General features: G+C 35.1%; 1 protein-coding gene across 1 annotated transcript in view; it reads left to right on the top strand.

Moving 5' to 3' along the window:
• Positions 1-1,694: 1,694 nt before the first annotated feature.
• The window catches only part of RAB28 (RAB28, member RAS oncogene family), a 102,684-nt gene continuing 83,450 nt past the window's right edge, over positions 1,695-20,928 (top strand). The window contains exons 1-3 of the mRNA XM_082637577.1: positions 1,695-1,978; positions 6,813-6,909; positions 12,017-12,105. Of these exons, the coding sequence (XP_082493703.1) occupies positions 1,904-1,978; positions 6,813-6,909; positions 12,017-12,105 (261 nt within the window). The 5' untranslated portion in view covers positions 1,695-1,903. The remainder of the gene's footprint in view (positions 1,979-6,812; positions 6,910-12,016; positions 12,106-20,928) is intronic.

Below are 20,928 nucleotides of genomic sequence, written 5' to 3'. Positions count from 1 at the left end.
TCTTCTAATTCTCATTAACACATCCAGTGATGTAGAAAGTTGTTGTCGGTGGTGGTGGTGGGGAGTAGGGAAAGAACTGGGAACTGGAAAAACTGGAAGAACTGGAACTGGAAGAACTGGAAACAACTGGGTGTCCACTATTGTGGATAACCTTATGTACAGATGAAGGGACTGAAGCTCTGCATAGGAACCCTGTTTAAGATAACCTGGGTAGAAAGCAGTGATGCTCCAATATGGACCATGTCTAATGGTGACGATGAGGGTGCTTATTATATGCCAGGCATTGTGCTATGTTACTTTACAGTGATTACTTCATTTAATTCTCAACCCTATGAAGGAGGTAGTGCCTCTATTTGATAGATAAAGAAATTGTGGCTCAAGGTCACACGTCTAATAAGCGCAGGTCTGTGATTAGAACTTCAGTGCTGCTGCCAGGGATGGGTACTTCTTTAAACTGTACTGCTTTCCCATTTGAATTCCCATATTCTTTCCAGGACTATTGCCTCTGAGCTAAGCTTTTTGTGACTTAAGCTTCCTCATCTGTAAAATGAGATAATTCTACCTACTTTATAGGGTTCCCATGAGGAGTGAACGTGAATCCACGAAAAGTAATTAACAAGGAGACATATATAGTAGGCCGGCATTAATACTGTGGAATTTATCTCATTATATTTAAATTTCCAGTTATGTCTTTTACCTACGCTACTAGACTGAGATCAACCATCCAGGACAGGAGTTCCCAAACTTTTGGGGCTCAAGGCCCCCTCTACACTCTTAAGAATTATTGTGTACCCCAAATAGTTTTTGTTTATGTAAGTTGTAGCTCTCATTACTGCATCGAAGTGAATACTGAGAAATGTTTGCTCCCTTAGCTGTCAGTGATATATACACGTCATGCATCCTCTGGAAAACTTCTACGTATACTTGTGAGAGCATGAACGTGAGAAAGGAAAAAATAAATGAATTATTAGGAAAATAGTTTTGACTTTATCAGGACCCTCAGGGTTCCCTGGATCACACTTTGAGAACTGCTGCTCTAGCTTAAGTGCTTCGTGAATGATCAGATTCCGCTGTTTGGACGAGGAAACCCAAGGTCTGAGAAGAGGAATCAAGGCAGCACCAGAGATACGTTCCACGCCTCGCGCCGCCCGGCAGCCTCGCTGCGCAGCAGCTACTTCCTTAGCAACCGCCCCCTCCTCCACCAAGTCGCCGCTCTTCCCGGGGCGCGAACCCCGGCGCCCACACTGCTCCAGAGGCCCCTCCCCTGCGCGCTCCGCCTGGCAACCTGCGTCCCCGGCGCTCTGAGGCAGGCCCTGTCCCGCAGCCTCTTCTCTGTGTCCTGGCTTCCATGGCAACCGCGGCGCGCGGCCATGGCGTCACCCCACCCTCCCTCCTCGTCGAGCTAAACCATTCGCTTCAGGAACCTTCACAGGGGGAGATGTAAACAAGGGAATTTAATAGAACGTCTGCGTGCTACTCTGCCCCCGTTTTTCTACCTAGCTTAAGTTATACACATCTTTTTTTCTCTTGCCAACTGTCCCTGCGAGTGTGGCGCCGTGTCTCGCCTCCTCGGTTCGAACTCCTCCTTTTCCCAGGCCTGCGGATGGGTCGGCCCGCCAGGAAGGCTAGCGGTCGGCGCCGGTTGGCACAGATGCGGGGGAGCGCGCCTGACGTCGCGCTCAGGGGGCGGGGCCGCGCGAAGTGGGAGGGGAGGTGGGCAAGATGGCTCCCGGCGAGTGATTCTGCCCTGATACCTCCGGCGGCCGCTGAGACACCGGGACGGGGGGTGCTGCCCCCACTGCTGCCCTTCTTCCTCTCCCCCGCCCCCAGAGACCCCCTCCTTCCCTTCCTCCTTCTACCTCGGTGGGGAGGGAGGGGAGGTGGGCCTGGTTCCTGGGACACCATGTCGGACTCTGAGGAGGAGAGCCAGGACCGGCAACTGAAAATCGTCGTGCTGGGGGACGGCACCTCCGGGAAGGTCAGTCCTCGAGCGGGCTCGCCGTGCCAGGCCTGCAGGAACCCCGACCGGCCCTGGCGCCCCCCAGCCTCCTCCCCGCCCCTCCCCCCCGGCGTCGCCTTATGTCCCCGAGCCCCTGGGCGTCTGGGCTTGGGCCCGCGAGGTTGTGTCCCGGGGTTCGACACTAATAGGCGCTTGGTGAAGTCCGTCGAGAGCTGTCCAGCTCCTCTTATATTAAAAAAAAAAAAAAAAGTCATTGCCTAACCCCTGCCTGGATCTCGAACTCCTACTTCTTGAAGACACGAGCCAGTATCGCCTCCCTGGGAAGCTTTCCAGCTTCTCGCCTCTGAGGACTGGCAAGGATCTGCCAAGGCATCTTACCTCTTTTTACTTTAGTCCAGGTCACACTTTGCTCCTTTCCCCCCGTTTACCGTTTCTGATGGCTCTACTGTATTGGGAGCTCCCAAGAACTTGACGCTGGAATCAGACTCCCTGGGTGAGAGAATTGGGGCTCCATCACTTACTTGTCGGATCATTGGAGGGCAAATTGCTATCCTGTTTGTACTTTATCTGTAATATGGGTATATTGATAGGGGTCTCCTCGAAGGGTGAAGTGTGCAAATCCACATTAAATATGAAAATCTACATAAAGCTTTCATAACATGGTGTGCACTCACTAAACGTTAGTTGCTGTTTTAGAGCATCATGTCTGTTCATCTCTGTTCCCAGCACAGCACCTGTCAACACAAACATTCATTCAACAAATATCTACTGAACTATTCTGGGCTGGATGCTGAGGGCAGAGCTGCTAACATGACAGAGGGGATCTTTGCCTTAAAGTCTGTCTTTCAGTGACAGTTGGTTGAATGAATGAGAGTGAGTGCGTGAGAATATCTGGCAGCCAGTCCCCTTACCTCGTAGGCACAGGTCTTTAACCCAGGGTTGTGGAGCTCCTGAGATGAAATAAACATTGCCCGGTGCTTGCTCTTTGGAGATGGTCCATAAGATCTTAAAGGGTTCTTGATCCACGCCCCAAATAAGGTGAAGAGCCTCTGCCCGGCCAACCTTCACACCTGTTGCTCCTATCAATGGCGCCAACACTGTTTCTGGGAATATTGTTAGAATTTGTCTCCTTTCTTCTTCCATCCGCTTTCCCAACTAGAGGCTTCAGAAACGCTGGTTATTATTGTTACCAGTTTCCCGTTTTCGGCTGCACGTTTTCGTGTTCCTGGTGTAGTTTGGACCCTGGTTCCTATGGTGACGACAGCTTGATACATCTTCCCTGGCAGTTGGCACTGCACAGCTGCTCCTGTCTTTCGTTCTGAGATTTGAGTTCCTAGGGCCCTAGGGGAAGGTGTCATTCATATGCAGGATTTGGAGGATTCTTGTTAATTTCTTTCTTGCCATCCCTGATATTTTGTTATTGATTTTTATTATTGAGGAAAAACAACTTAATATGCTCTGATTACTTTTAAACATTTTGAGGAAGAAAAGAACTTGGGATCACTTTTCTTTATAAAGTATTAATTATATGACTTTTTGTACACTTGTAACAACTTTTTGAATGGATGAGTTGTTTTAAATGAATCAGCATTGTTTCTAACACCCTTATTCAGTAGACATTTTAAGTTCTATTTTAATAGTTTTCTCATCATTCGTATTTTCTTGTGAATGTCTTCTAGTTTTTCATTTCCTAAATCTTTTTATGGTCAACTCGTAACTGAATTTATTTCCTGTTTAAAACTATAATGACTGTCTATAACACTAATACACTTATAAAAAGACACAAAAATTGTCCATTATCCTACATTCTATCATAATTCTTTAAATTTTTGTTAATTTTTTTCCCAGTATTCATCCATTATCATACATGTATTTCTCTGTTGAAATTTGTTCATAATTTCTATCTAGGTTTTTCATCTAGACTGTCATACATTTCCTCTTGTTACTAATTTAGTGTGAATAATTATGATTTTTCATCTGTCAAAAATTTTATCTAGTGTACAACAAAGCATATTTTTTTCCTTCTACATTATTGAATTAGGATTATCATTCTGCTTCAAAGGATAACAGTGATACAGTTTATGGCATTCTGATTTAGTCTTTGTCATCTTGACTAATCTATTTTAAAATTGTAAAGATTGTTTTCTGCCAGAAATTTCTGGATACCAGCATCAGAAATCTAACCTTTTTTCATTATTCATATATCAGCTTTTGTTTTTTTCCATACCCTATTCAGTTTTCAGATTATTGCCATATTATTGGCAGCCACCAACATTCCCATTCTATTTCTTCTACTGTCGTTTTCTATTATAAATTCAGCCTCTCTTTCATTCTTACTTGTATCCTGATTTAACTCCTGGCCATTTTTTCTAGTATCAGTTTTTCTTGCTAGTTCTAACTCAGGGCATTTTTATACACCCTTACAAAAGCAATAGAATATTGAGATGACCACTAACAGTTTATTCAAGAGAAATTTAGCTCCTCCTGCTATTAACACGTGTTTCTATTTCTTTCCTGTTTTGAGTCATACTTCGGATTTTATTATATACTTCTTAAGATTTTTTTTGAGGCAAAATATTCTTTTATGGTGTATTTTCAGTATTAGTAAATGTAGTATGGTTAAAAATTGTTAGCAAAAGTTCACCAAACAAAAAAAAAAAACTATAAAGAATCAGAAAAAAGAGTTACAGACATGAAAGATGGTTGTTCTCTTCATAATTATTTAAAAAGAGTATTTATACAATGACTTCTGAGAAATTATTGAATGAGAAAGATAGCATAATATCTAGATAATTGAAGAGGATGTGCCTCCTTCCCACTGATTCAGTTGATTCTCTGATTAATTTTTATAGTGAGATGTCTGGAGACGGTATAAGAACCCATTTTAATATTCTTTGTTCGCAATGACCTATACTTTTGACGGATTGTACTGTATTCCAATTGAAAATTCTAGCTTTATGTTTACCTCAAAAGTGTGAGACTTTCAAAATCTAGAAGTCCGATTTTTAGGAAAAGAAACACTAAGCTGAAGTTACATGTGCCTTGAGTTTCTCTTAGACTTATAAAAGTGTTTCAGCCATCCATATATTAAACATTTTGAAATATCTGTAATAGTATAAGTAGTGTTAATTATTTTTCTCTAGAACTCTGAGGTTCTTCACAGATGATTTTGTGCTCTAAGTTAAATAAGCTCAATGGCATAAACAAGGCTAAATGAAAAAAGGATTTAAAAAAGTGCTTACTTTTTTTTTTCTAATCTCTTAGTTTTTATATTATCAAGGAAGCCAAATGAATTTTCATTTTGGTGTAGTGAGTTTATTTCTCAGAGTCTAGCAGAACATCTTTTTTATGGTGCTCAATAAATATTTACCAAATATTTTAGTGATTTCTTACAAATGCTGAGTATTTAAATATTAAAAGAATTGGAGTTAGTGTGTGCAAATTGCCATTTATATGAAAAATATGGTTCTTATGTCAAAGGAATTTTAGGTCTTTTTGTTTAAAGGAATTGAAGTTTGGCCAAGTTTTCTTTTGCACTACTGTACTTATGTTGTAATTAATTATAGTAAGCTATCTTGGCAATTTTATCTTAGTTTTCATTATTTAGGAGTTGACATCTAATTTTAACTTTTAAAATAAGAAAGAGCTATTTTTCCTTAACTTTAGGAATCTGTCTTGAAGAGCATAAAACCTTCATGAAACTCCCTTTCTCTTCTTTTTTGGGGAAGTCTACAAATAAATAAATAATGCATTTAAAATGTTTAAGAAGCTTTTGAGTTATTGAGTTATTTCAGTTGTTACTCGATTATTCTTTTGCTTTGGTAAGAAATGTTACCCTAAAGAAACTCTAGAGTTTTGAATGTAACTTAGAGTTGTTATTTAAAAAATGTAGATATATATTTGTTCTGGTTATAATATTCTTGTGACTTTTAAGCTTTATGGTTCTTGGATGGAATATATTTATTTTTGTCTGCTTAATATTAATATTAAAAATATCAACTTCTTAATTTAAAAGATAAATATTATCATTCTACAGAATCATTTTCATTTAACAATTTTTTAAAATAAATTTATTTATGTATTTATATTTTATTTTTGGCTGTGTTGGATGTTTGTTGTGGTGAGGTGGCTTCTCTTGTTGCAGAGCACGGACTCTAGGCTCGTGGGCTCAGTAGTTGTGGCACGCGGGCTCTAGAGAGCAGGCTCAGTAGTTGTGCATGGGCTTAGTTGCTCCATGGCATGTGGGATCTTCCCGGACCAGGGCTCGAACCCGTGTCCCCTGCACTGGCAGGCGGATTCCCAACCACTGCGCCACCAGGGAAGTACAACATTTTTAATATAGAGAAAAATTAGACATGTTTCTTGGGGGGAAAAAAGAAAGGAAATTCTATAAACAGGCTTTCCTCTCCTTAATTAGTTCTACTTATTGGCTGAGGGCACAACTACTCAGACGTGTAACCTCAGAAATGAAACATCTCTGAAAGTTGTATTGAACTGATACATAGGGACATATAAATTCAGACCTTTAATCATGTTGGTTTAGTTTTCTCTGTTGATAATTCTCAAATTCTAATTTCCAGCAAGGTGTAGGGAGCTTGACAATCAGGGGATTTAAAGAGATTTAGCCCGTTAGTCTATTGTTCCCACTGATAGCTGTTTGGCAAGTGAAATTTACCTGGTGGAATGTTAAGTCCCTCTTCCCCTTGTAACTGATTAGAACTGCTTAAAGTTGCTTGATGGATTAATGGGAGTATAAATATTAAGATTACTTAATAAGATTTAGTAGTGATTTTATGTTTACATTTCTAAAACAAAGACATTAATTTTGATATTCTGTGCATCAATTTTTTAGACCTCCTTAGCTACGTGTTTTGCTCAAGAAACTTTTGGGAAACAGTACAAACAAACTATAGGACTGGATTTCTTTTTGAGAAGAATAATATTGCCAGGTAAGAGACTAAAATGTCTTAACATAGAAAATTGTCCATATCTGACAATAAGAGACATAAGCAGAAATGTGTAAAATAAATTTTGGGGCTGTTTGTATGTGAAAATATATGTAATCAGTAAATCTATCTTAGGGAGGTTAACTTTCATCAGCATCTACCATGAAGACATACTGTCCATGTGTGTAAGGAAAAAGTTTTTATCCTCCCCACTCTCCCACTGTTTTTGACCACTGCACATTTTTTGAAGATAAACAATAGTTGCTTATAAAATTCTAAAGTTAAAAACAAAATCAAATGCCATGTAATTATCAACAGGTATTGTATGAACTAAATGTGAGAAGACTGGAAAGGATTATTTTTTTAAATATTATTTTGATTAACCTCTGCTTCAGTTTTTTGTTTGAGAGAAAGTTGGAACAGAAGTATAATGTAGCTATGGAACTTCTGTGCTCTAATATGTGAATGCTGTTTTATGCAAGGCAGCATGAAATTGCTGGCATTTAATAGACCACTAAAATTTAGGGTCCCTAGGCACTCATAAAAATACAGTTTGAGCATTCAAGATGTTTCAGTTCACCATGCAAAGAAACTATTTAGATGCCAGTTGCAGCACATTTTGTGGGAAATACAGGGAAATAATAACAAAAAAAGAGTGGTTTCTGTTTTAAGTTAGTTTCTGAACAATTGGGGCTTTAAAATGCTCTGTCTGTTCACTTGTGCTTAAATTATATGTTTAAAGTATTTTATTAAAAGCAGTTTATCTTGATTGACTTCATAAACTAGTCCATCTTTCTCCTCTCTGAGGAAACACATTTGAATAAAAACAGTTGCAAGTGTAGTGTCAGATTCATATACTGGAACGTGAGTGATATAGTGGGAAGCGGTTTAATAAATTATAATATTTTTGAAATATGTTAACCTCTCAAATACTCCATCTATCAGTCAACTCTATGAATGTTTTAGAACAGCTAATGAAAACTCTTGGTAATTGAAGGTATTCTGCATATCTCACTAGTAATATACTCTCATATTTTGTGATGGTTGGTATTCAGCTACCAATGAAAAATAAATTAGAAGAAATAGCTTGAGAAAAAAATTCCAATTTGCCATTACTAAGTTATTATTCAGAAAGAGGTTTAATGAGAAACGTGTATTTTGTTTCATTTGTATTTTCTTTTAATGTATTCAAAACTGAAAATCTCATTTTTATTATTCTCACTCTTATGGATAGGTTAATACTGCTTTCAGAATATTTACAACAGTCACTAGTAGAATACATGTACAAATCACATAATATACATACTGAAAACTTATTTTGCAACAGTTTTTTCAGAGATGCCAGTTGTACACAGACAGCCTCAAAGTGTATTTAATTACTGACTGTTTTGTTTTCGATGCTAATTAGCAAAAGCACTAACTTTCTATATTATTAATGTTGTTTAATTTTTCTGACTTTTCAGTTCAAAGACTTAAATAAAGGAGCAAGCACCTACTCAAACATGAAAAACATTTTAAGACTGGTTTTGGACATTTTATATACGTAATATATATGATGATTTCTGATTTTTTGCACAATACTACCGATTTTTAAAGTTTGATGACTTTGTAAAAAATATTTGGTATTTTTGAAATCCAAATTTATAATATAATATTTTAGAGTTAGAAAGTACTTAGGTTAAAAATGACATTAGGAAATATATACTCTTAATGAATATATATTTTAATTTTCCTGATTAAGGTTTTATTTTGATGGGTAGAATTCCAGAAAAAAAACTTTTTTTGTAAAACGGCAGTTGGTTTTATTCTATTTAATTGACTCAAAATTGTGGTAGAAATTTCAGTAAGAAAAAATTGTTTTAATGTAAATTGATTTTATATTAATAGGTACATTAAGAAATGAGGTTAATAAATTAAAAGGTTTATAGTATACCCTTTATATACTTTAACTTTAATTTTAATTCATTGTGTCCAAGGATTAATATTTGTATCATTTGCTAAAACATTACAGGCAGCATTAATTGAATTTATGGTACAGCAGCATAGGAGGCAAATCTATTTGTTAGTATTCTAGTAAGTCTTCTGTCCATTCAGATTGTTAGAGGTGTAATACCTCCTGTTCATCTATTGACATTCTCTTCATGCAAGTTTTCAAGGTCATTACTCTGCAAATACTCATCCATGTTAGTATATTTCATGATCTGGTATGCTGTATAGTCTGGATGCAACCACTGTGCAGATTTTACTGCTTAAAATAGTGTATCTGTTAGTCAGAGATTCTGCTGATAGAGCTTCTTAAGAGCCTTAGTCAAAATACTTTCAGGAAGCTTGTGGGTACAGTCAGTAAACAGTGTTCTACTGTGAAAAGGATTTCTAAGTCTTTAGTACAAGAAGTGGGCAGACTTGTGTTTTTAGTTCCATCTTGACTATGCAGCACTTTAAGTAAGGTTAACCAAGGCACCAAGTGTACTTTTACAAGGTCACTGTTGAATCCTCTTGGTGGCTTTGATTCATACCAAAAGCAACTTACCTGTATTTTGTCACCTCATTTATTTATTTTTTTCCCTAGTTAAATGTCATTGCTTACAGAAGAGCAGGAATTTTATAGTATTTTGCATTTGGGATTAGATTGCTGACAGTTTCCTCCTTAACATTCTTTATTAGTTAGAAATTTATATTAGATAGATTCTTGGTTTTTAAAAATTTTTCAGTGTTGATTATTTGAAAATTCTTATATAGCTTTATACGCATGTCATTTTGAAAATATACTGGAAGCCTTCATATGCTTGCAAAAACTAAAAGGAATATTAATTTGAATTCTATATTATTTTGTTTCCCAAATAGGGAACTTCCATTTGTTTTTATTTTTATGTGTTAATAAGCCTAAAATTCAAATGTGGAAGTTAAAAATACTTTTCTAGATACATGAAATAACTATGAAGTTAATATCATTTGTTGAAGCTATAACGATAGCAAAAGTTTATTTTTTGGCTAGCATTGTGTATTATTGGGTTATTAGTATTGCATAGCTATTTTTATCTGAGGCACTAGAATATGTGTATTAAAGAAAAACAAGCCAAGAACAACAAACAGTGTTTATTTGGAAAAGTATGGAATTAAAAATATCCTCAACACACAAATATAAACCTCTCAGGTGGGAGATAGTTATAAACGATTTAGAGTCAGTCTTGAAATGATGTAGTCAGAACTTGAAAACATGTAATGAATATCATGTTTCTAAAGTTACAGATAGGATAGGATCTAAATATCATAACTTAATATCAGAACTTAAAGGAAAAAAGCTTCATATTTCTTGATACGAAGTTAAGTGATAGGATTTATTGACCTTGAAGAAAATGGGATTAAATGCCCTTTATTAAGTGTTGCCTAAAATCTTACTTAAAAAAGTTAATATTGTTGAGTACTGTTTTTTGAAGTAAACAAATAACTAAAGAATTTTGAGAGTAAAATGAACAGAGTACTGCCTGTTTATCTAGGGGCTTCTGAAACTATTTGATATACTTATAGTCTCGACTAGCCCTTTCTCACCTGCTTAATTTGAGACAGCATTGTAGGAGAATGAATTTTGAGTATCGAAAAATTTAGACTTTTAAGATATTGGGTTTACATAAGTTGTTGGGTAAGTCTTAGTCTGTGACATTTTGGTTTTTTTATTCATAGACCTTTAAGAACATTTTGGTCATTACTCTGTGAGCGTTGAAAGTGTGTATATTTGGGAATGATGACGGGTAATGAACTTTAGTAGCTCTCATTAATGCTAATGGAAGTTGCTCATGTAAATCCTCTGCAGGTTGGCAGATGGAACAGACCTACATCCAAATAATGGAAAGATTGTAATACAGACCCAACAAGACTTAGAGTTAAGGGTAAAACTTGGCTGGTTAATCCAGTGTCGTACTTTCTTTTCAGTTGCAACGTTGAATGGTGTGACTAACATTCGCCAGTTTTAGTGTTTTGCATTGGCATAAAAATTCATATCTATATAATCCTTTTCTGGTTTGTATTTGAAGTGAGACTAGTTTCTTAGTGTCTAAGTTTTTGAGTTTTCCTGATTTGCAAATCATTCAGAAATATACATTTTTGGTGTGGGAGCTCATTTTGAAGGTACTAGTTGAGATTTTGTCTGCCTTTGGAGAAAGCTGCATAATTTTATTAGGAGAAATAGTTTGAAATGTTAAACTGTAAAGCATATCGAACTTGATCTTTAAATTTTGTAATTGCATTGATAGTAGAGAATAACTTATAATTTTTTTAACAAGTAAATATTTTGCAAAATGGGCAAAATAATTTTAAAGATTTCCCTTTAGTATTTTAGAATGCTTTTGTATGTTTGTATGGGGAAGAGATTTGTTAGACTATTTTATGAGGGCTTTGAAGCACATATTATAATCTGTTTCAGTGGAACGCTTTGAACAGATATAAATGCATCGTAATATTTAGTGATATACTGGGTATGTAACCTACATCAGTTCTGAAGAGGGCTGCCAAAATGTTTATATTTTATAGGTTAAATTTCAAAACATATAATTTTAAAATTATGTTCACTATTGTATATAGTAGCTGACATTTAAATTTAAAAATTCATTGAAGTTGAAACTGTGGGACCAGTTTTGTAGTCTATTAGTAATCTGTGAATTTTAGAACCTATGGAGTTTAGAACTTACAGGAAAATTCATTATGTGCAATAAGGTACATTAGTATATAAAGTTCACTTTTAATTTTTAAATTATATATCTTATTCCACATATAAGTGCTTTATTGTTTTATTCTCTGTTTAAGAAAAGAAATTCTTTAAGGTTTAAGAAGTTTGTGAATTAAAGCTTTCTTTATTTTGTTTTGAAGGTGATTATAAATGTGGTTTCATGGAAATGGGGTAAAGTGTAAATCTAAATTTCCCACTATTATCTCTTTTGACAACATTATTTCACAATTCCAAATATGTGACCATGTGAACATGCAGAATAAAAGACAAATTAGGTGCAGAGTTTATCACTGTGACTTAATGTTCTGTGAAACTGTATTCAATTGTTATATTGTTCCTTAACTTTTTTTATATTCTTAGTTTTATATTCATTTTTTTATATTCTAGGAAACTTGAATGTTACTCTTCAAGTTTGGGACATAGGAGGGCAGACAATAGGAGGCAAGATGTTGGATAAATATATCTATGGAGCACAGGTATGAAACAAACTGTATGATTATTCCAGTACTGAAGATACTCTCCTTACAAACACACAAGCAGGTACACACACACATACATGCTCTTTCTACCTTGATTTTTATCTGATATGTAGGGAGACTGATTTTACATTTGTGCTAATCCTTTGATTCCATCCTCCCCCAAAATCATGCTTGGAATGATTTGGGTCAGGGAACTGGATGACCCTAATAGCTTTCATATGCTACTTATATTACTAATACTATTGTTAGCACGTTGAATACTTGTAGTGATAAATGATATTTTGATATTTAGTAACTGATTTAGTTCTATGGACTACTTACAGAATACATAAATTGAATGATAAATATTAGAGAGGAAAATTTAATTTCATTTTAAGTTGTAAGGACAAAAAGCATACATATATGCCTATATATTTTTGTGCCGTGAATTAGTCTAGTAAATATTTATAGTTCTTCAGATTTAACAGGTATATCAATATATTGTATCAGAAAACTAAATATGACTAATTATATATATGAAGCACATACAGCATTTTAACATGATGGTCATGTGTGGTGTCTTTTCAGAAGAAAATCTATGTAGAGTAAGAAAAACCACTTGAATGATAATATAACAGAAATTCTTTGGTACATTAGCTTATATAGACATAATTTATAAGTTTTAAAATTAAGTTATACAAATAGAAAATATGCATAGTAGTAATTAATATACTTAACAAATTAATTATTGACATGCTGTTTATTTTTGCTTTTTCTTCTACTTTGAGTTAGTGTGTATCTTTCATATGATCATGAGGTATTGAGGGGATAATATTCATAATCCTCATTTAGTTTTTTATTGGAGTTCGATATTTTAAGTCGAGAATCATAACTTGGTTATGTGGAGCTGGGTTGCTCATAAGAAATGAATCTAGAAGATGAAGACAGAATATTAAGCACTCTGCTGTATGAAGTTTGATACTTAAGAAATACCATTGCCTTAATTTTGGATGGAAAATAGATTCTGAATTATAAAATACTCAGAGAAGGATGAGGCTCACATGGTTCTTAATCATGTATAAAGTCCCTAGGGTTTTGTTTTTTGCGTTATCGATATATAGATTTGGCTCTGAGAACCTTCTTTGCCTCTTCTTCTACGTTGTTCTTTGTCTCCTGGAAAATATTTCTGCTCACTTCACATTTTCACTTGTGACCATATGACTTAATATTTTATGACTGTTCATTTTTCTCTTAAAAATGTGTCTCAGATTTTTGTGTCTGGCTTTTTCATTGTTGTTTGTTTCTGTTTTAAACTGATTATGTTTAAAGTAGATATTAAAGAAAAATTGCTGGACAGAGATTTGTGGGAAGCCACAGTCCTTGTTTCATTCACCTAATTGGTAAAATGGGATTTGAAAATAACAATCTCTTTCCTCTTTGCTCCATTAAAATCTATCTTCATGGACACATATTGGATTTTAAAAAAAAAGAAAACTAGATTAGTCAAGCTTCTAATGATATTTGGCTCTGAATGTCAAATAGAATAGCTTTTTATGGTTTATAGATATATCTAAAGTTAGTGGAGAATGGGAAGTTTTTATGCATTTCAGAGTAAATAATAATAAAACATTCAATTAATACCTTTTTTTCACTTAAAAATTAGGGGAATGTAATGTTTATGGGTTAGACTCTTAATTTTACCTTACTTCAAATCATTAAAAAATTTTATTGATTTATAGAAAATTTAAATTTATTAGTTATAAAATTATTATATAAAAATTAATGTTGATATGACATTCACATAATATAAAATTAACAATTTTTAAAGTATATAACCAGTGGTATATAGTACATTCACAATGTTGTGTGACCATTCCCTCAAATCAGTTCTTTACCTAAGTGTATGTTTTATGCTATTACATAGCTGCTTAAAATCAGCAGACATTAATGGGCAAATTTGTAGAAATTTAAAAAATTTCCATCATTTTTGAGGATACTTGAGTTTAGTGAAATGTCTGTTCTTTTCTAATGTACTTCACATCTTGGGAGAAAGAGAATGTCACATGAGATTTCTATTTCGAAGGTACATGTTGATTTTTTTTCTCTTTTGACAGTGTCTTACATTGTTTATACTTTACAATCTCTGTAAATCATATATCCTGTTTTATTAAAAAACAATGTAATAAAGTATTTCTAGGAATTTCATGAACATTTTCATGAAATCGTCCCAGGAAAGTAGGAATTTTGAGATGATAAAATGAGTTGTCATAAATTTTCTCTGTTTTCCAGAGATTCTAAATTAAATGCTATGTAAAATACAATTAAGTACATTTGCCAGTAGTTTCTTTTGTTAAAATACATGTAAATTTTTTACCCAGGCCAGAGAAGCTCAGGCTACAGTTCACTACCATAAATTGGGAGAAACATTACTTTTAAAAAAACAGTGCTTTCATAAACATTTTAATAGCTTTTAATAATTTTATATAATTACATAACTATTCTTCAAAGTAGATCTATACTGTTTCTAGAGTTGTTGTAGATGCTGTACATTGCCCATCTCACGAATACTTTGGATTTTTGTGCACATGCTACATGATAGAAATCTTTGAGAAATGCTTTGACAAGCTGTTTTGAGGACATCAGTACAATGTCTTATTTAGGATTTTGTTTTAGGTTCTCTAACTTATGTAATGTGTATGGAAAGAATTATCTTACACGTATCTGGGCTATTAAGCTGTGTGAATCCATTTTTCTAAAGCATTTCTTATCCAGGAAGAAGCTTATTTGTAGGCTGGAATTAGCTTAGCTTCAAATAAAACTGATTATTTTACCCTCTTCACTTTTTCCCCACCAGTTGCATTAAATTTTGGTGATAGTGTATTGAATAGTGTTGGTTGAAACAAAGTTGGATAGACACCAAAGAAAGAATTAGTGAGGTATTTTGTCAGAAAGTAGTTCTAAGAATTGAAGTATGTCCCAGTTAAATTCCCAGAGTTCAAATTAACTTAAAAATTTCTAGGAGTCTTCAGAAGGATGTTATAGGCTATTTTTCATAGTGGTTACAAGCAAACACACAGTACATAGTGTTTAGTGCCCTGTAACCTGTGGCTAACAGAGGCTAATAACAAGCCTCAGAGAAGGACTGGATGTTTCATTTTTGTAGCTCTTTCCGTCCTGGAATCTAAGTGGTTTGCAAACACTGCCCTACTGAGTATAAACTCAATGAAGTGTACTCATTTGTGAGGTAGAACATAACTACTATTGTGTACCAGTGCCCCACACAGATGAGCCACCCTGTTAACCACCAACAAAAGCATGTGGTGCCAGTATGACAACTGGGGAGAGAGCATATCTCAAAGTTGGACTCCCTGAGACTCTCTGCTGTCTTTTACCATGAATTTTTTCATTGGATATTTGTCAACTTATAACTTACTATATTTACAGACCTCTCTTGCATTTGTGTTCCTTCTTACAGGTTGTACTTATACAGCAAAGTACAGTCTATGTTGTTACGACTATTGTATAATCTATATGATTTAATTCATTTCTCTATATAATTAAAAACTAAAGTAGATTATTTGTTGTACAAATCAGGGAGAAAAAAATACCTGTATTTTGGAAATGGGTAACTTTCACTAAATTGTATGTACTGTATCTGTTAAATTTTAGAACTAAAGTACCTTATAATACTGTTAAGTGTTGCCACAGTGTTTGTTCCTTCAAGACTGCTGTCAGTTATTCCTTTGAAAATGGTATCCATTTGGTTTACTGACTCATCATGCTTACTAGATATGGTGATAAGTGAAATAGATGAAAACAAAGTACTATATAATATTATGTAATATTTACTAAAAGTCTTAAGGTTTATAAAGAGAAGGGATGGTAATATCTTTTGGCAGTTGTGGGGGTTGGGGAAAGTGAAGTTAAGGCATAGAAGATGGAGGAAATTTTTGTGAAGAATTCAAAGATGTAGAAGGATTTATTAAACTTGAAGTCTCATTTCCAAAAGTCATGGCAGAAAGATTTAGAAAGAGGAGCAGGTGGAGGGTAAATTAGGAAGAGGAAGCACAGGACAGTATGGAGATGAAGACATAGCAGAAGGATAAATGGTGGTTAGGTGATAAAAGAGGGTATCAGGGACATGAGATATGGTGGTGGGTTTAGATGGCCACAAGATTGCCAAGAAACAGTTATTTCCAGCAGTTCCCTGTAGATTCTTCTTAAGACTTGAGTTGTTGCCAAGATGTGTTGCATTTCCGAGGGAGTTGTACTTTCTGATAGTTTTTTGAAAGGAATCAGAAGAGAACTGGATTGATTGATGGGGTGAGAGACTCAGGGGTTTGAGGGTACTTATATTATAGGCTCCCAAAGAGATGAGTACTTAGAGGTCTGGCTTTGGTGTGCTGCAGCTGGTGGGTAGAGGCCCTGGGAGTCTGTGGCAGCTTGTATGAGTTTTGGTAGTTTGTGTGTTTCAAAGAAGTGGTTCATTTCATCTTTGTTTTCAAATTTTGGGCTATGGAGTTGTTCATATTATTCCTTCATTATCTTTTTAATGTCTGTGGGAATCAGTAGTCATGACCCCTCATTAATTTGTGCCTTCTCTTTCTTTATCTTTCTGTCTCTCTGACTCTGTCTCTGTCTCTCTTTTTGGTTAATCTGGCTAGAGGTTGCCAACTTTTGGTTTTTATTAATTTTCTCTGTTGTTTTCCTCTTTCCAGTTTCATTGATCTCTGCTCTGATTTTTAGTATTACTATTTTTTCTGCTTGCACTAAGTTTAAATTGCTCTTCTTCTTCAGTTTTCTAAAGTGGAAGCTTAGATTTTTGATGTTTCTTCTCTTCTGATATATACATTCAGTGCTCTAAATTTTCCTCGAAGTACTGTTTTTGCTGTATCTTCAAGTTTTGATAGGTTGTATTTTGTTTAAGATATTTTAAACTTCTCTTGAGGCTTCTTTTTCGACCCAGGTGTTATTTAGAAGTACGTTGTTTAATTTCAAAATATTTTGAGTTTTTCCAGCTCTTTCTATTATTGATTTCTGATAATTCCATTGTAATCTAAGAACATGCTTGGTATGATTTCTATTCTTATAAATTTGTCAAGGTGTGTTTTATGGTCCAGAATGTAGTCTATCTGGTGAATGTTTCATATGAGCTTGAGAAGAGGGTACATTTTAATGTTGTTGGATGGACTGTTTTATAAATGTCAGTTAGATGAAGCTGATTGTTACTGCTGTTCAGGTCAACGTACTGATTTTCTGCTTGCTTGATATATCAATTAATGAAAAAGGGGTGTTGAAATCTCCAACTATATTAGTGGATCTGTGGATTTTGAATTCCTTACAGTTCTGTCAGTTTTGGGCTCCATATTTTGATACTCTGTTATTAAGTGTATATACACAAAGGATTGTTATGTTTTCTTGGAAAATTAACCCCTTTACCATTATGCCTATCTTTATGCCTCATGATTTCCCTTATTCTGAAGTCTGCTTTGTCTGAAATTAATATAGCTACCCCAGCTTTCTTTTCACTTCTTTTAGCATGGTATTTCTTTATCCCTTAACTTTTAACCTGTGTCTTTATATTTAAAGCATGTTTCCTGTAGGCAACATATAGTTGAGTCTTGGTTTTTCATCCACTCTGACAATGTTTTTTAATTGGTGTATTTGGACCATTCACATTTAAAGTGATTATTGATATAGTTGGATTCATATCTTTCATGTTTGTTTTCTGATCCTTGTGCTTGCTTCCCTCCCTCCCCCTCCTTTTCTCTTTCTTTCTTTTCTTGTTTTATTTGAGCATTTTATCTCTTAGTCTGTCAATTATACTAAAACTTTGTTTTGTAAGCAATTGCCCTAGAGTTTGCAATATACATCTTATACTAATCTAAGTCCACCTTCATATGATACTACATTGCTTCCTGTGTAGTTCATAAAATATTTCATAAAAGAATATTCTTAGTTCATCCCTCCTGTCCCTGATGGCATCACTGTCATTCATTTCTCTTTTCCATATTCTATAATCACTCAATACCTTGTTACTGTTATTAAATATTTATATTTTAGATTAATTAAGAATAAGAAAAATTAATGATTTTCTTTTACCTTTTCTTGTTCCATCTCTGATACGCTTCCTTTCTTTATGTAGAACTGAGTTTTTGAACAGTATCATTTCCTTCTTCTTGAAGAACCTCTTTTAACGTTTCTTCCAGAGAAGGTCTTCTGGCTATGAATTCCCTCAGTTTTTGTTTATCTGAGAAAGTCTTTATTCCTCCTTACTTAGAAAAGGATTTTTTATGTCTAGAATTTTAGATTGGTCCTTTTCTTCAACACCTTAAAAATTTCACTCCATTCTTTTCTTACTTGCTTGGTTTCCGATGAGAAATTCTCTATAATTCTTATCCTTGTTGGTCTATAGATAGGGTATTCTCTCCCTCCTCTTGGCTTCCACCCCCTACCTTTTCTCAAGATTTTCTCTTTGTGTTTTGTTTTATGGAGTTTAAGTATATGATGTCTAGGTGTAGATGTTTTGGTATTTATCCTACTTGATGTTCTCTGAGATTCCTGGATCTGTGGATGGTGTCTAATTAATTTTGGCAATTTCTTGGCCATTATTACTTCAGATATTTCTTAAGTTCCATTTTCTCTTTTCCTTCTGGTATTCCAGTTCCATGTGTCATATACATTCAGAATTGTCCCATAGTTCTTTGGTATTCTATTTTATTCATTCTTTTTTCTCTTTATATTTCAGTTTTGAAAGTTTCTATTATCTTATCCTAAAGCTGGCTGTTTCTTTCCTGGGTTGTGTCCAGTCTACTGATGAGCTCATCAATGGCCTTATTTCTGTTATAGTATTTTTGATATCTAGCATTTCCTTTTTATTATTTATTAATGTTTCCATCTCTTTGTGTATATTACCCACTGTTCTTTCATGTTGTCTACCTTTTCCATTAGAATCTTTAAAATGTTAATTACATTTATTTTAAATTCCTGTTCTAATCATTCCAAAATGTGATTTTTTTTTTTTTTTTTTCGTTAAGCGGGCCTCTCACTGTTGTGGCCTCTCCCGTTGCAGAGCACAGGCTCTGGATGCACAGGCTCAGCGGCCATGGCTCACGGGCCCAGCCGCTCCGCGGCATGTGGGCTCTTCCCGGACCAGGGCACGAACCCGTGTCCCCTGCATCGGCAGGCGGCCTCTCAATCACTGCGCCACCTGGGAAGCCCCAAAATGTGATTTGAATCTGATTCTAATGTTTGCTTTTTCTCTTCAAACTTCCTTTTAGTGTGCCTTTTAATTTTGTGTTGAAAACTAGACATGATGTATCGAGTAATAAGAACTCAAATAAATAGGCTTTTAGTGTGAGGTTTTATGTTAATTTGGCCAGGAGTTGGTCTGTGTTTAATGTTTGCTGAATCTTTAGATGGCAGAGCCATCAAATTCCTCTAATGTCCTTGTGTTTTTCCTCCCCTGTCTTTTTGGGCATCTCAAAGAACTCTTCCTTAGTTGGAGTTTGTGTCTTGCAGCTCTTTCAAATGTAATCTACTATTATAGATTAGTAGATTGGAGCCCTATTGGTGTGTGTTAAAGTATGGAAGAGGGGAAACATTCTGTACTCTTATGATTAAGTCACAGCCTTGTGTGACTTAAGCATCTGTGTCCCTGGGCTGTGACCTTCTTAGATATTTCTTAGCTTTTCTCATTTAGGTGAGACAGGATGACTAGAAGGGGCTGGAGTTGGAAAATGCCATTCTCTCATGTGGTAAAAGACTCTGAGCTTTTTTCCTGGAGAGGATGCCATTTTACAGATAATACTCTGGGCATATTTTACAATGGTTACTTTCTCTCTTCTCATGCCAGAGCCATGAGGGGATTTTTCTTGACTCTTCACCATGAGGATCTTGTGGGGTTCCCAGAGGTAAAACTCATGAAAGTATGGGGGTATCCCAAAGACTGTGTCCCCCAGGAGTTTCTCATCTTCAAGCTAGCCCACATTCAGCCTCCAACAATTCATCAAAATGACCATTTAAATGTTTCTACTATTTACTGGCTCTAGTGGCTTTTGTTCCAGGTAAGCAGATTTTGGCTGTGACTCTCTGGATTCACCCATCACTCCTGATTTCAGGGTGTGCAATTTACCCTGCAAACTCAGCTCTCTGTTTTGTCCAAGAAAAGTCATGGATTTTCAGTTTGTCCAGCTTTTTTCTTATTGTAAGAACAGACGTGATGACTTCCAAGCTTTTTACATGTCTGAGCTGAAACTGAAAGTCTTAGAACTTCTTTTGTATGTTAATGTCTTTGGTTTTCTCATTTCTCCTTCTCAGTTTTTAACCACATGGGTGTAGGTCAAAACTGGTACAAAATTGTCATATTGGGAGCAAATATAAAAATCATAATTTTTGCATTAAATGGTTTTGAGAAATGGATATATGAACTGATAGATGTTTGGGTTGGTAGATAGCTAGATTAATGAAAAGGTGTTTATCCTTCTATCTTTCTTATGAGTCCTGGACAATTCATAGGTATTGCTGACTGAAGAATATTGGGATATATTGGTTTAGATGAGAAATTGGCAAATTTCCTTGAAAAGCCAGATAGAAAATATTTTAGGTTTTGCAGGTCAGACTGTCTCTGCTGCAGCTGCTCAACTCTGCCATTATAGTGCAAAAGCAGCCATTGATAATACTTAAGTGAGTGTGGCTATGTTTCAATAAAAGTTTATTTACAAATATAGGCTATGAGCTGGATTTGACCTGGGGGCCATAGTTTACCAACTCCTGGTCTAGATCAGTGATAGTTAATTTTTATTCTATAGCTCTGGTCTAGTACTGATTATCAAGAGATAC

The sequence above is a fragment of the Mesoplodon mirus genome (assembly GCF_964341445.2).
Source record: "Mesoplodon mirus genome assembly, chromosome: 2".
NCBI lineage: Eukaryota > Metazoa > Chordata > Mammalia > Artiodactyla > Ziphiidae > Mesoplodon > Mesoplodon mirus.
Note: the sequence above shows the minus strand (reverse complement) of the source record. Positions and strands in the feature narration are given on the sequence as shown.